The 16,285-nt window shown below is 40.5% G+C and overlaps 1 protein-coding gene across 7 annotated transcripts in view; it reads right to left on the reverse strand.

The window, feature by feature from the left end:
• Positions 1 to 16,285, reverse strand: part of Srgap2 (SLIT-ROBO Rho GTPase activating protein 2) — a 218,821-nt gene that overhangs the window by 130,376 nt on the left and 72,160 nt on the right. For all 7 annotated transcript variants that reach the window (XM_075987879.1, XM_075987877.1, XM_075987878.1 and 4 more), the window contains exon 3: positions 1,019 to 1,211. In XM_075987879.1, coding sequence (XP_075843994.1) covers positions 1,019 to 1,211 — 193 coding nt within the window. The remainder of the gene's footprint in view (positions 1 to 1,018; positions 1,212 to 16,285) is intronic.

Raw genomic sequence — 16,285 nt, forward strand, 5'->3', positions numbered from 1 at the left:
ATAATTTTACCCACACTTTTCCTTGGGTCTGTCTCAATACAACATCCTCAAAGGCTCATTACCACAGGGCATGTCAAATGTGAGCTTCTATGCTTGCTATCAAAGCATTATCTATCCTTTGGGACCCATTCTACTTACTTAACCTTGTTTTTCACTGTTTTTGAAAATATTCATTTTCTCCTATCTTTATTAAAGTCCCTTTTCCTATATAGTTTGCATGGCTCTTTTACTTGTTAACCAAAAATTCCAGAGCTTATCTTATTACCATAGGAATGAGCACAATCACAATGCCTAGCAGGTATTAAAAGGAGCTAACAATTGGATTATTACTTAGGATAATATGGAAATTGGCTGGAATAAATCAAGCACGAAGTAATGTTCAAAGGAGAATAGAAATGGCCTCCTTTTCTAGGTCCTTGAACCACATGAATTATAATTCCATAGTACTCACTCAACTTTAAATTACCTGACTGTAATTTGTTTACTTCCCATCTCCTCATTCTAATTAAAAGGCCATGTGGAAAGGACATGCTTGCTCTCTGTCATATCTCAAGGCACTATGAAGGAGTTCAAGGGATGTGCAATGGATATTAGTTGGATGAATGCTCAACAATCTTTCCTTTGGGGCTATCTAGGAAGACAAAGGGAATTAGCTGGAATGGAAGGGAGCAGGAGAGGGTAGTGTGGTGGTATGGTGGCAGTATAAGTAAATATAATTGAAATACATTGCATACATGTGTAAAATGTCATAATTAAACCTATTACTAGCTACACACGCACACACTTTAGACCACTGGCTGACATACATTAGCTTGGCTCGCTATTTATTCTGATCTCTTTTAGATAGAGAACTGCCCATTAAGACTGATGTGAAAAAGGAAGAGTTCTTGAGGGATTTCAACAAATTTGAAGCTTGTAGGTTCAAGAAGCAACCTGGATCTAAGAGGTACCCTTTGCTTCCCTGCAACTCAGACCACACTCTCAAAGTTTCTAAAAGCAATTGCTATGAAGTCCCTACTTAAATTGTTGGTCCTTGGTACTTCGTGTCTTGGCTAAAAAGCGTTCGGCTAGCTTCTCCAGGTTTCGAGAGTAGTCCATTTCAATCTCAGCCTTCTTGCGGAAGAAGTCTTGCAGGTCCTGCAACAGCTGCACCCGGAGTTCACACTGCTGGTCTAAGCATTTCATCTGCTCTGTGAGCTGAGCCCGGATCTCTGCAAGACAACAAAAGAATGTGGTCAGACCAACAGCTCTAAATATACACTACACACACACAGACACACACACAGACACACACACGCACACACACACACACACGCACGCACGCATGCCCCTGCCTTTCATTCACTGTTCCCTGTACCCTGGGATATCAAAGTCCTTAATAACATAGCCTACAATTGAAACTGACCATAGAATGTGAGGTACCTTCAAAAACCTCCAACTCTTTTTGGACCACTGAAGACTATCTGTGATCAAGAATCTATTCAATTTGTTAGAATAAGTTCTATAATAGACAAAATAACATCCAAAGCTAAATATTCATAAAGCAGTTAACTGTTTCTAACACCATCCAGAATTTGGGTTCTTTTCTGGCAAGGAGCCCAAATGAATAATCAGATGGATCATGTTACCCCCATTTTAAAGACTGAGTACTAAGTCTTAAAGAAGACAAACTATTAGATCACAGTAAGCTGGGATTCAAAGGCAGACAAATGACTGTTTTTTACACTTTCCCTCGTCATTTCAAAACGCTTTTCAATATCTTTTTGAAGTATGGTAAGGAAGAATCATTGAACTTTCATGGAGGTGGAAAGATGTCTTTCTAGATCCAAATGGCAGCAACCAAGAACAAACATGTACTATGACTCCTAAAAAAACACATTCCAGGTCAATTGGTTTCATAATTTCAAATATTATAGAAAGTAAATATCTCTAGAACTGGAGGAGTAGCATAACAATGGTGGTAAATGACTTAGGACGAGATTTTTTTTTTTTTTTTACTGAGATCCCACTTGTTCCATCCTTACAGAGGCCTGAGATCCTCTGCTCTGTTCCAGCTAGAAATATGTTCAGTTACACTCCTGCCTGGCAGATTTCCTACCCAGTTCTTGCATAGGACTAGCAACACAACCACTGTGGAACCACAGCAATGGCAGCTTCAGAGGCAACTGGATCTGTCTTGAATACACTACATGTTTTACTGATAAGAGATTTGGGATTCACAACAAATAGCCTGCCAACATTGGGCTGATTTCTTGTCCAGAGTGGGTCTACAGTGCATGTCCAGCTTATTTTACATCCAGTTCCCCATTAGCTTGAAAATAGAGCAATCATTCTCATCCCTTTTCTCTACCAGCACACTCACCTCCAGCAAGACTCCAACTTGAGGTTGAAAAGAAGTACTACACTATGCCTTTCCTGATGCATGCTTCAAATTCATTTCCCACAGCACTGGCAGATGGAGAAGGAGAGAAGTGATGATTTCACATGAGTTCCAGACAAAATTTTGGGATAAGGACCATAATGCTGAAAACTTTGCAATCACTCCTTTCTTAAAGCAACGAGGATTGACAAAGCTGCACTGGGTTTTGCCTTAGAGTACCTGAAGTACCATCTTTATTGCTTTATTGCTTCTGTTTCTGCAGGTATATCCGTACATGACAGACATAGCTGGTCCTTTGCAGGTGACCCTAGGTAATCTCTAGGAGCAATCTTCTTCCTCATCTCTATTCAGTCCTGCAGTAACCCAACCTGAACTGAAACTGAGCACTGCAGGATTGTTTCCAGCAAGTAGAATGCTTCACAGAAAAGCCGTTGCCTACCTCATCACTCATCAAAGCTCTCTTGTTCTGCACAGTCTGGAGTCTGATTACAAGGGGTGTAGGGCTGTGTGTGTGTAAGAGATTTACAGAGGTTATGCCAGGAATCCGGTTCTTGTCAAAGATTTCTGGGTCTCTTAAGGGTAAAAGTTGTTGTTATGATCATTCCTAGAGGCAACTGCCCCTTTGTACAAATTAATGAAAATCTAGCAATAACTGCTAGTATATAGGAAGACTGTGGGTACAGATCATTCATGGGTCATCAATATTATTTAAAAACCTACCCATTAAATAAGAATCATCTCTTAGAGTAAACTGGCTGTCCAGGATCCGAAACAGGAACAAAGGTACAAAGGAAGATAAAGGTACACTGAGGCTATCAAGTCACTCTGAGTCAGCTATAACTCACTTTTAAGACTACACCTCAACAATCTTCTAGCAGGAACGCAGAAAGAAATTCTAGACTGTTCTAGGAACTATAGACAAAGCCCCATGATACTAACGTAATTCAATAAGTAGGCTGTTCTGAAACTGTTCTATCCATGAAATAAGGGCACGATAGGGGCTACTTGTTGGATACAGTAATGTGTCTTAGAAGTTCCCATGAACTTTGAACCAGCATGGGAGTCCACGCTGACTTCTCAATGAGTAAGCAGTGTAGCATGAGCTGTATCCCATGCTTGCACCCTCTTCTGGATCCTTATAGAAAGAGCATGTATTTACTGAACACGTTAATTCACCTAATTCCCATTACTAGCTTCTAAGATACTTCAGGTGAGAAAAATGGAATGTTTATTAAGTACTAAGCCAAGGGCCACACCAACAGTGCTAACAGGACTTCTAGTGGTTAATACTTGATGGAAATCTATTATTACCTACGAGACAAGTCTCTGAGTATAATCTACATCAGATTAATTTAGGTTTGAAGATTCCCTGACTAAGGGAGCCACCATTCCACTAGCTGAGGTCTTGAACTGAATAAAATGAGGAAGTAAGCCAAGCACTCACTGCTCTCGTTGTGACTGCAGATGTAACTGTGAACAGCTCCTTCAAGCTCCTGCTACCTCAACTTCCCTTCCACAAAAGACTGCTCCTCCAACTGGGAGCCAGAATAAACCCTCCTCCTTTAAATCGCTTTTGCCAGACATTTTATCACAGCAACAGGAAAGGTAATGGAGACGGGCTAAAGCTAACAACATTTATCTGAGAAGTCAAAAGTAGATACACCGTAGACAACATTTCTGGGTAAATCAGTGACCATGGTTTTTAATCTTTGGAACTTCGACTTCATCTTCCTGCTGAAGAATGATTCAGGGTCCCAGGATCAAGTTTAGGCTAGGCCATTGATTTACAAGTTAGCCCACATTTTGATTAATCCAAAACCAGAATAGATCCCTTCCATACATCCTAGATCTGCTCTCCATAGAAACTTCAAAAGGAAGTCCTTCCCTTCACTTGTGAGCCCTATTCTGAGTTAATCAAGAAGTACAAAGGATTGGGCAGGGAAGGAAAAGAGACACCCACCCCAAACCAGAAGAGAATGCTAATAGACACCTCCTGTCACTGGTTTGTGATAAGGTACCCCTGCCCTGAAACATGCCTAGAAGGAAATCTCTCCCTTACTATCATTCTCAGAGCATTGAGGAAGGCAGTAAGAAAGACTCTAGTCCACTGCTCCAAGACAGAATGGCTGTTCTGTGGAGAGCAGAATGTACTGCGGCTGTTGTTACAACAAACAGTGGTCCTCAATCCGGCAGCTGTGCCAGCCTCTGTCCAAGTACATAAGGGGAAAGAAACAATAGGGTACTGATTGTCAGCACACTTGGGCCATGTGCCCAGGCTGGAGACCCCGCCATACTCTGGTTGACCAAAAGGGCATAAAGAAAATGAGGCAATTTATAAAAACACAGGGGATTTCTTAACATTCAAATGAGTATGCATGTGGACTTGTGAGCACACTCAAAGACACACTGTTCACATGTTCTAACACACCAAATCAAGAAGACTTCACAAGTCTCCTTTACAGTTAGCAGAGAAGTCCTGGGAGATGATAGTCCTGGGCTCTTGTAGTATCTTTCAGCACAATTATGGGAAGAAGCCAAGCTCTCCTCTTTAAAAGTAGTTGTCTCTGAGCTATGAATGCTTCCTTGGTTATCCATAAAGTACCAAAGTACTAAAGTCACCATGAGTAGCTATGAAGGGATGAATGCCAGAAGTGATCTCCTCTGGGCACCTAATGTCTGTTTGGTTTTGCTTTGAATATTCTTTCCTATATAGCAAACCCACAGAAGTAAATTCCAATGTGAAGACTTAAGAGATAAAAGTAATCACACCTGGGCAGTGGTGGTGCACGCCTTTAATCCCAGCACTCGGGAGGCAGAGGCAGGTGGATCTTTGTGAGTTCGAGGTCAGCCTGGTCTACAAGAGCTAGTTCCAGGACAGGTTCCAAAGCTATAGAGAAACCCAGTCTCGAAAAACAAACAAACAAACAACAACAAAAAAAAAGTTAAAAGTAATCACAAACAGAAAGAAATCTAACTGTAAATCTTAAGAAAAATTCAATGTCCTTTGACTCTTTTCTTTCTTTTTTTTTTAACCACATTTTAAAATGATACAAGAAAAAAAAATTAGCAAGGACCAAAGTTTTTAGACAAGTTTCCTGATACTCAAGAGTGACCTTTGAGCTGGGTGGTAGTGGTACACATCTTTAATTCCAGTACTCGGAAAGCAGAAGTAAGTGGATCTGTAAGTTCAAGGTCAGCCTGGACTACAGAGTGAGTTCAAGGACAGCCAAAGATACACAGAGAAACCAAAAAAGAAAAAAAAACAACCAAAAAAACCCCTAAAGAGTGACCTTTGCTATTTCATTCATAGATTCAAGTCAAAATTTAACTTTGCTGTTTTGCTTTTGTACAATTTTGTTAGTATATGAAAACACATTGAATAAATTTAAAGATGTGAATTTTATAGTATGAGCTCTCTCTCTCTCACACACACACAATTTTTAACTCCATCAGATGTATTCTGTTGAGGCTGATTATGATTCTGCCAAAAAACAGGCAAGGAAATGACCCCAGACCCCATAAAATTCTTGGTTTCTATTTCTCTACTTTTAGGGTAAATCAGTTCTGCACTGAATACTATTAAAACAGATTGGGCAAGCAGTGTGTCCGGGCAGCAGACCTAGCCATGACACTAAACTCCACTGTTCTACTCTTCTCAGAAGATGTCAGATCAAAACATGGCAAGGAATGCTCGTTCAAACTCAGGGTCAGCAGACATAGCCAACAGAATTTTCCCTGGACAGTTCTGCCTCCTAGTTCATGCTTTGTTACAGCTAAGACACTACTAACTACACCTGGCTTGGGTGTATCTCCCAAGAAGGAGATTTGTATCTTACTTAGAAAAGAAGCTGCTCCTATGCCCATGTGTTGTAGAGTACTTCCCAAGAGGGAGGGGGACTTGATGGGGAGGGATGGGAGGCAGTGGCGGGGAAGAGACAGAAATCTTTAATAAATAAACGGAAAAAAAAACGTTTATTCAGCTGGGTGGTGGTGGCGCACACTTTCAATCCCAGCACTCGGGAGGCAGAGACAGGCAGATCTCTGTGAATTTGAGGTCAGCCTGGTCTACAAGAGCTGGTTCCAGGACAGGCACCATAGATACAAAGAAACCCTGTCTCGAAAAAACCAAAATAAATAAATAAAAATCAAATTAAAAAAAAAAAAGAAGCTGCTGACTGGTTTCAATAGGGAATCATTGGAAGATACTGATCATTTAGCAAAACTAGTCAAGGCCACGCCACACTGGATATCATGTAATCTTTAAGTGACAATACCTTCCAGGGCAGATGAAACAGCCCTCTGGAAACTGTCTTGCTTCAGAACACCTGGTAAATTCATGGAAGTTCAGATGGGGTTTGTGTTCCCTATTGCTTCAGTCCTAGGATAAGAGCTCATTTCTTTTGACTTACAAAATCTATCTCCACATTCTAGAACTTTCTCTAATTTAGTTACAAATTCCACATATTTAACGAGAAAATGGGAGTAGGAAGGCAGGTTAGAAAAAAGAGAAACATTCATTTAGGAAAGTTATACAGGTATATTCTTCCCTTTTTGGTGTGCTGGCATCTTGGAGACAGGTGCTGTGACTCCCACGGGCTCTGTTGCCAACATGAAATGTAATATTTAGACCATGTTTCCCAGTGGGAACCTGGCCTGATTGCCAGTCTTCTCCACAAAATCTACCTCACCTGCTTTTAGTCCTTTCACAAACATATGATGTCACCCCAGCCACCTCAAAAATACTGATTCGTAGTACCTTCCAGAAAGTACTATATAAAAATACAATCAAGGCTTTCATCAGGTTCTCCTCTCCATTATTTCTTACTAATCCCAACAGTAATCAGTTCCTCTCTAAACTGATCCCCAGGAAACAAAGCTGGATGCTCTGCCAAGTCATGTTGGATGAGGCTGCTTGTTTGTTTCCTGGCTGCCCAGCAGCTCAGCCCCAAAATAACCACACAGAAACTATATTATTTAAATCACTGATTGGCCCATTAGCTCTAGCTTCTTATTGGCTAACTCTTACATCTAAATTTAACTCATTAATCTGTGTATCGCCATGTGGCTGTGGCTTACCGGGTAAAGTTCTGTCTCCACTGGGGGCTACATGACTTCCTCCTTCTTCCTCCCAGCATTTAGCTTAGTTTTCCCCACCTACCTAAGTTCTGCCCTATCAATAGGCCAAGGCAGTTTCTTTATTCACCAATGGTAATCACAGCATACAGAGGGAAATCCCACATCAAAGTCATGCTCTTTACCTTGATCATTTGCCTTTCTACAAATTTCATAATTCCAGGGCTCTTAAAAGTCCTAGCTGGACAGAAGTGAAAACCAAAGCCCAGAGAAGTAAAGGGACTGGTGAGTGTCACTCAGCTGGCTAGGTGTAGATTCAGAACTGGAACCCTAGAAGCCAAACTCTGAAGCCAATGCTCTTTTTTACTGTTATCACACACAGTTGTTTGAGAGCCTTCCCAGTACTCTGAGATTACAAAGACAAAAGTTAGCCAGGGAATGGGAACAAACAAAAAGCTACAGTAAAGTGAAACAATACAAATAAGTGAGACTGTGCACAGGAAAAGAGAAGGGTGATACAGTAAGCATTGCAGCTGGGATGGAAAGGTATCCTGGCAGTCAGGAGCCAAGGAATACCACAAAGTCACACCACACAACAAACCTCACACAAGAGATTTATTGGGAGGGAAAAAACCAAGAGGGTGGCTTCCTCAGCTTGGGTGAGAAACAGCAGAGAACTTGGAAGAAAGGTGAAACCTTTCAGGGTGGAATTTTCCAGAGTGAAGACTGGTAGGATTTCTTGTCTAGAGACTGGACTTTTAACTCTGTAGGGTGGGGAACTGGGTCCAGCAGTTAGGGCAATTAGAGTGCTGTGTGGGTGGAACCTGGAAGCTGGAGGTCCTCAGGGGAGGAGCCTGGCTTGAGGGACTTACAGACACAGTACTATGTCCAGTCTACACATGATACCTTATCCTTCAAGGATTAATACTGGCACTTATTTATGAGCGGTTGATGTTTTAAAAATCAGGAGTGAGCTACTTTCAGGAACCTAGAAAACAGAAAGTACTCTCCCTCAAAGAATGTGACTAATAACCTCTTTCTCACCACTTCACTCTCTGGAAGAAGGCACAGAAATCTTCACTGACAAGAATTACTCTAAACAACTGCTTCTGCAATTACTGTTTTCATCCCTGTGACCTCCAAATTTCTATCTATACTCTAGACCTCTCCAGCCTCCTAGAACTAACTTACCATCTCTTCTTAGTTCTCTAAGAGGTATCCACAGCCCCTGGCCACTACCCCTCCTGGTTCCTATCTTACTATGGCACTTCTTCTTTCCACCAGACCAAAACCTTCAGAGTTACTGCTGAGTCTTCTCTCTTTCATATTCTGTCAACTCAAACCGCCTTCAAATTACATCCTGAATCTAACATCTTCTTAGTCTCTCCATCCATTCCATTCTCTACTCACATGTTCAATATAACTTGACATCACTTTGTTCTGAATAACTGTTCCTACCTGGTTCCTCATTCCCACCCTTGTTACTCTGATGTCCACTCTACATACAGTAGCTGTACTCATCACCATCCAATGGCTTTTCATTGAAAAAAAGGGCAAAGGCTTTCTAAATACTTATATAGTTCGGCTGTTCCAGTCTCTGGAACTCATCCTCACAGATCCACAGACACATGGGCCCCTCTGGAGGTCACAGGATATGCCAAGCTCACCTTTACCTCTGCTAGAGGAAGCCTTTATATTTGTTTCCCTTAGCTTGAAGCACACTTCCCAACTTTTGCATGGCTAGCCCCTTCACTTTACTCAGTTCTACGCTAAGAGGTCACCTCAATGCAGCATTCACAGCCATTTCAGCTGAAAGACCCCAAACACTAACCTTTACCTTCATTTTACTTTACTGCACTGTAACTTCCATAATTCTAGGTATTGTCTTCTCCTCTCACTAGACACAAGGCCCATGATGACATACAGAATTTGCTTTGCTCACTGTTGACCTTTGATGCCTTAGTGACCAACATATAAAAAGTCTGAATTTAATGAATGAAGAGCTCCTTTGACTTTATGAGATTTGGGACAACTTATGCTGCCCCCCTCAAAGACATTTTATCTTGACTGTTCCCTAACCTCCAAAAGGTTAGCTATTCCTTTTTAAAAAGAGAAAAGAAGAGCTGGGGAGATGGCCCAGAAGGTCAGGGGAACAGAATTCAGTTCTCCGCACCCACAGTAGGTGGCTTACAGTGGTCTGTAACTCCATTTTCAGGAGGTCTGACATCCTCTCCTGACCTTGGTAGAAACCCACATATATGAAGCATATACTCAAATAGATTTACGTACATAAATAAAAATCAATCTTTTAAATTTTTTAAAAAGAAACTCCACAAAAATTCAAAGGAGTGATGCATTATCTAGTCAGCTCTGTTCTATTCTGACAAATGTTTCCTCTCCATTATTTATGACAAATACAAAAGAACTCAGTATATATGTCCACGGGGCATTTTTCATAATTAATGAAATCTTTTGAGGAGGAAACTTTACCAGAACAGAAGTTTCAGTTGCCCCGGGCTGGCCAAACACCATGATCATAATCCCAGGCAGAGTAAATAGCAAAGGATTTTACTAAATTTCATAGCCCTCTATAACAATGTCTTTCATTGCTGTTACCAGAATCCAGCATGTGACCATCCTGCAAATGTCTAAGTGTGATGGTCTGTGGTGGTCTGTTAAGTAGAAAATAAAGCTATCACTTTCAATATGCTTATATCTTCTAAACACATAATCATCAGAACCAGAGGACCACAGAGGCCAATGAGAATCTGAAAAGGGCCCTAGTCAGTCAGAGACATACAGGGACCATCAAGAAAACATCCTATCCTTGACTCAACTAGCCCACAACAATATAATGTCAGTCACAATTTTTTATACATGTGAACAAATAATTTAATTTCCAAGTATATTAATGTGTATTTGATCCAAACCAAACACACACACACACACACACACACACACACACACACACACACACATATATTTAATTTTTACAAGTCATTTTTTTCTCATTTTATTTGTTTTCTTTCTTGGTTTCTCAAGACAGGATTTCTCTTTGTGTAGTCTTGATTGTCCCAGAACTCACTTTCCACATTCCTTTAAATTTATATTAAAATTAAATATTTTTCTTCCCCTTTTTAACATTTTTTGTTTGTTTGTTTTTGGTTTTTAAAACAGGATTTCTCTGTGTAGCTTTGGAGCCTGTCCTGAGACTTGCTATGTAAAACTAGGCTGTAAAAACAGGGATCTAACTGCTTCTGCCTACCAAGTGCTGGGATTAAAGGTGTCCAGATTTTTCTCACTTTATGTCTAAAGTAACAGTGTATACCATTGCTAAATAAAAAAATTCAGCTTGTGTTTAACAAAAGTTATTAAATTTTAAAGTATAATGAAAATATATAATATTTTAATAATGTGTTAAAAGAATTTTGGCCTAAATTCACATCTTTATTGTAGCTTATAGAAGTGAAAACACTTATTTAAATTCCTGAGAGACATCATGCGATTATATTGTCTTGAGAAGAGTCTATAAATTTGTAAACACCAGGAAGTGCCAATACAGTAGAAGTTTCTCATTTTAAGCAGCTTCCTGGGCCTGACGTCCAAAGGAATGTGGTCTTCTACAGAGACAGACTCTAAAAAGGAGCTGCAACATGATAGTTCATTATCAGGAAAAGAAGGATCTGCTGTAGTATCAAGCCTACTTGGTCCAAGACTCAGGAAGGGTTTCCAGAAGCCAGATCAAGGATTGGGGTTACCCAGAAAAAGAGTACAGGGAAGGGTCCCAAGGTTAGAGGAAAGAATGTATTTCAATGGTCCAGAGCAGGAGGACAGGAACATACATAAAAGGAACTAAAAAAGTAAAAGTTCAGACTAACTGGAATATCGAACTTTAAGTAAGAGGATGAACAGAGGAAGACTGAGGAAAGGCGGGGGTCATAGTGCTGGACAATACCAAAGCCTTAACGAACACAGAATTGTTCCTAAGAATAATGGCAAGCCATTATAGATCAGATATAGAAGTTATACAAGCAAACTGCTTTCAAAAATGGTAAATACTCCCTCTGGAGAGCCCAAACACAAGAGAAGCATGATTTTAGTTTTGGAGAGATCAAGGTTTCAATCTTCTAATGACTCCTTCAACCTGCATCTTCCAAATAAACTAAAATCTCTCCAAAGAACAAAGAGCCTGGTGAACCAAATGTTAGCTAGGAGCGACCACATGCTATAATCCTGCAAACACATCAGTCCCATGAGGTAACAGTACAGCAGCAGCAAGAAAACTGCATGACTCAGGCCAGTTAAGCCTAGGTTTCTTCCCTCATCAGACAATCTGTGGCATTTCTCCCCTGCCTATCCCCTTTACACCAAAGGCTATATTTCAACCACATGCCTCAACAACACAAGTGGAAAGGACTTTAACTTAGCCATCAGAAAAAGACAAGAAAATGCTTTGCCTGTTTCACACCTCGGGGGTGGGGAGGGAACACCCTCCTGTTCAAATCCATAGATGAGCATATTTACAATGTGATTGAAGCAGAAACATAATTCAGAGCAAGTCAGCTAAGAATAAAAAACACTGAACAAAATAAAATTAAAACCAAATACAAAGCATTAAAGTTTAAGTCTGGATTCAACCTGTTCACACAGTCATAGGCCAATGCAGCTGACAGAAGCCAATCTCCACCTGGAAAAAATAAAATATTCTAAATCTCACTCAGAAAACCACACTACTAGACTTGGTAAGAAGGTGAGGATTAAACTGGACCAAATATAGACAATGTCCAAAAATGCCTGCAAGAACTGCTGCTCCCAATAAAATCAAACATTGTCCAAGAGATGAATCCCCCCCCCTTCATGCTTTTGAAGTTGTGATGGTGATAAAAGAAATGATGGACACAACTGTCAATTTCTTCTTGTGTGTGAGTTTCTACATGTTTTTCGCCTACCATGATTTAATGAGCTGCAGCTAGGAAGTTCATTTCCAGAATTAGAAGTATCAGGCAGGTGGTACAGAAAAGCATTTCAGGATGTTCTCTGAGATAAGAGGGTCAACTGTGGTAAACACTCTCAGAAATTGACTAAAGTAATGCCAAATATGCCAAAATCATAAATATTTTGGAGCCTTGAAGTAGAACAAAGGGAGAAGTTAAGTTTAAAGCAAGCTATGTAGTTTCTTGTTGTATGTGCCAGGGAGGAAGGCGAAAGACTGCTTTTCTCTGTATTCTCTCGTGCAGTCACCCACTCTGCCCCATCCAGTTTCTTAGGAGAGTCCTTACTGAGTTTCCATGACGGTAGAGATGGAAAGCTGTGAAACCTGGTAGCACAGGGATAAAACCAGAGGGGCTTACAAAATAAAGCCTGTCCTAACACACACGACATGTTCAGTCACTTCCTTCTGTCCTCTACAACCTCTGTCCCCGCCTCACCCCTTCATGACATCGACTTATGGTACTGTCCCTCTTCTCCTCTAGATCCCTTTGCTTGAGCTGTAGTTGACTTCTTGTTAAGTATTCAAACATATCAAGTACACTTGAGCCTTAAGGATCGGCTAGAAGATGTTTGTCCTCTGCCTGGAATGTTCTTCCCATAAGTGTAAATTCTCACCTCCTTCAAATGTCTGCACAAATGTGACCTATGCTACAATACTTAACTAATATTCTCTATTTCCATTTAAATAAAATCTGACTTCACTCTCCAACACTGATACCCAACTTACAATACTTAGTATCTTCTTAATGCTATGTAATTGTGCACTCAGATAGGCTTTGTCTCCTTCCTCAAACTCTGCTGGAATGTTAACTCAGAAATACTTATTTTAGTAACCAAACTAAAGACTTGGAGTTGTATATGATACATAATAGATGATGTTTACCTAACAGATGAATGAACAAGTGCATAGTATAGAAACTAAATCTCTTTTCCTGCTTAGCGATGGCCAAAAACAAAATCTAAAACAAAACACAGAGGCATATGTTCATCCACACTAAAGTCTTATCTAGATAAATGAATGGTATCAGATTCTTCTGCTTCTAGGGAAACGGAGTGGTTACAGGGTGAAGTCAGTAGACACCCTAAAGGAGATGCAAAGAGCAAAGACAACAGAGATCTGCACAAGAGTCCAAAGATTTAAATGCTCACAGTGTATCTCTGGGATATTTATTTACCTGCTGTGTCCTGTTTGCTGACAATTTTGTTCAATGCATTGTGATCATATTCAATCCCCTCCCTCAGACCTATTTCCCTTTCCACATCCACTAAACTTTGTGTCTCTCCCTGTTTGTTTTTATAACTCATCAAAAACAGTTTATTCTGCCCAAACACTTAGAAATATGCCTTTTTTTGGAGGGTGGTCTACCCACTAGGGGCTGCACCCTTAAAGAAAATGATTCTCCCTCTTCAAGCAGCTATCAATTGCAAAGTACCCCTTAGCTAGGGATGGAACTTCATGCTCACTTCTTCTCTCCAACCTGGAATTTTGTCTGGCTTGAGCCTGTACAGGTCATATACGTGTTCTCAACTGTGTGTGCAAAAAATAATAAAAGCCCAGAGACAAATATTGGGGTTCAACCTGAAAACCAGAAAAGCAAAGTAGTCAAGACACTAGAGAAAACAGTTTCCTAAAGTCACCCACCACCTATGGCCCCAATAAAGTGCCATATATGTATTTCATTGGCAGGTAAACCTTAAATTCAATCAGGTATGGGGAACTTGTACAATATTCATGCCACTATTGCACCAGTGGGCATGTCTTGCCAGGCCAGTCTTTGTTGCAGTTTCCCAGGCTCACAGCTGGGTAAGATTGGTCATTCCTTTCCTCGTCCAGTAGCAGATACTGCATCTTCTAGCACTATGAAAGCTAGCCAGTGAGATTAAGTTTCCCAGTGAATACCAGCATGATTTCTCCATGAGAAACAAATTTTATGAAGGTATTTTGCCCAATACCATCTAGAAAGATTATGAAGAAATATGCTCTTTTTAAAACAGACTTCCTTATAGAACAGCGTGACTCTAAAACATAAAGAAAACCAATCTCTCCTCACTCTGGCTAGATTTAAAACATGAAATTTATTTAAGAATCAGAAACTTTCACAGGACTGAATAGCAAAAACCTAGCTGTGCTGTGCTCTAAATCAGAATCATCAGCTCTCTTCTCTGTGGGAAGACAGCCCCCTAAATAAATAGAGTCCCTAAAAGGATCCAGTGCCCTGGTGAAAGGTAGGCTAATCCCTTAACCAGCAAGTGCAGTCTCCAGCCTGGGGGGGGGGGGGTGATTCAGGCCTCTAGGGAGCAATTTAAGAAAGATGAAGCCATAAAATAATTAATGAGGAAATGAGTTAATCTGTAGCTGGTTCTAATCCATATGTCCAAAAACAGCATCATTACAAATGGCAATCTCCTGCCAGTCATTCAATCTAGCAATTTCTTCACTTCACCTTCCTGCTGTACCCTATCCCAAACCTTATTTTATAATGAAAGGAAGGTAGGAAGAAGCCAGAGGGTTAAATTTCTCACATCTAAATCCCTCCAGCAACTTGAATTTCCTGAAGCTACTCTCCTAGGAGGGGGTATATTGTGACCAAGATTTCCTGCAGCACCTCCTGCCATCTGCAAAATTAAATTAAATGGTCCTTCTCTTTTGAAATCTTGCCATCAATGTACCAAAGGGAACATCTGAGTATACCAGTCAGGGACGATGGCTTTTCCTTTTTACCAACACACACAAATCATTACGAGATTAAGTCTCTGAATGGCTAATGTGCACTTTCATAAAGAAGGAGAAGTTAAATGCTCAGTCTGACACCCACATAGAAGGGGCTGGTATTGCACTCGCTGCTGCCCTTGGAAGATGATTAAAAGCAGGGCAGACAGGAAGCTAATGGCTTTTTTGCTGCACTTTTATGGGGGCAGGGGTGTCAGGAATGGACATGGGAAATCAAGTGCCAAGTGTTGAAGGGCAGATGGTGGGGGAAGGGGAAAATGATTATATGCCTACAGGGCACTGGGACACCCCCAAAGAACAGAGTACTCCATACCCAAGGCAGTGAGACACTGCAGCATGCACTCACTATGCTACTACAAATGGCTCTTTTTTTTTAAAAGCAAACAGAAATTTAAGCCAATGCAGAGGTGGGGGTTGGGTGGAGATCACTGTACAGTGCTGCTTAGTATGTGAAGCCCTAGGTTTAATCCCCAGCCAAATTCTCCACCCCAACCCCAGCCAAAAAAAGAAAAAAATGGACAGCCTGCAACTTTTATATTTGATGTATTACCAAAATTTCCACTTTTCTGCCCCTACCCCCACCACTACACACACAAAAATCTGATGGTTTTAGCCATTTCTGCCACCTTCTTCTAACTGAACAATTTAACTCAACAGTTACTTCTACACCCACCTGATCATGCTTTAAATATGCCTAGATTTGGAACAAAAGAAGCAACTGGATAAAAAGAAAATTTAGGAAATAACAATTTTCAGAATATATATCATTTGAAAAGTAACTGAGATGGGAACAGACTTTATATGAATATAAAATTACATGCAAATCATTTATTCAAGTAACATCAATCCAACAAATCTTTATTAAGTTCTTACTATTGTGCCCATGAGAAAAGACCAAACACAATGGGTCAAAAGCCCATCCAGTCTAAAATCACAATGGGCTCCTGTTCATGCACCCAAAAGAGACTTCTTAGAAAACCCAGTAATGGCTCTAGATTACAGGGGTGCAATGGAACCTACACCTGTCCCCAAAGTCACTCCAAACAACTTTTCAGGCCCATTTGCCATCCCTCAGTCACAGAATGGACAAAATGATCTAGAAGCCAAGA

The sequence above is a fragment of the Microtus pennsylvanicus genome, chromosome 10, assembly GCF_037038515.1.
Source record: "Microtus pennsylvanicus isolate mMicPen1 chromosome 10, mMicPen1.hap1, whole genome shotgun sequence".
NCBI lineage: Eukaryota > Metazoa > Chordata > Mammalia > Rodentia > Cricetidae > Microtus > Microtus pennsylvanicus.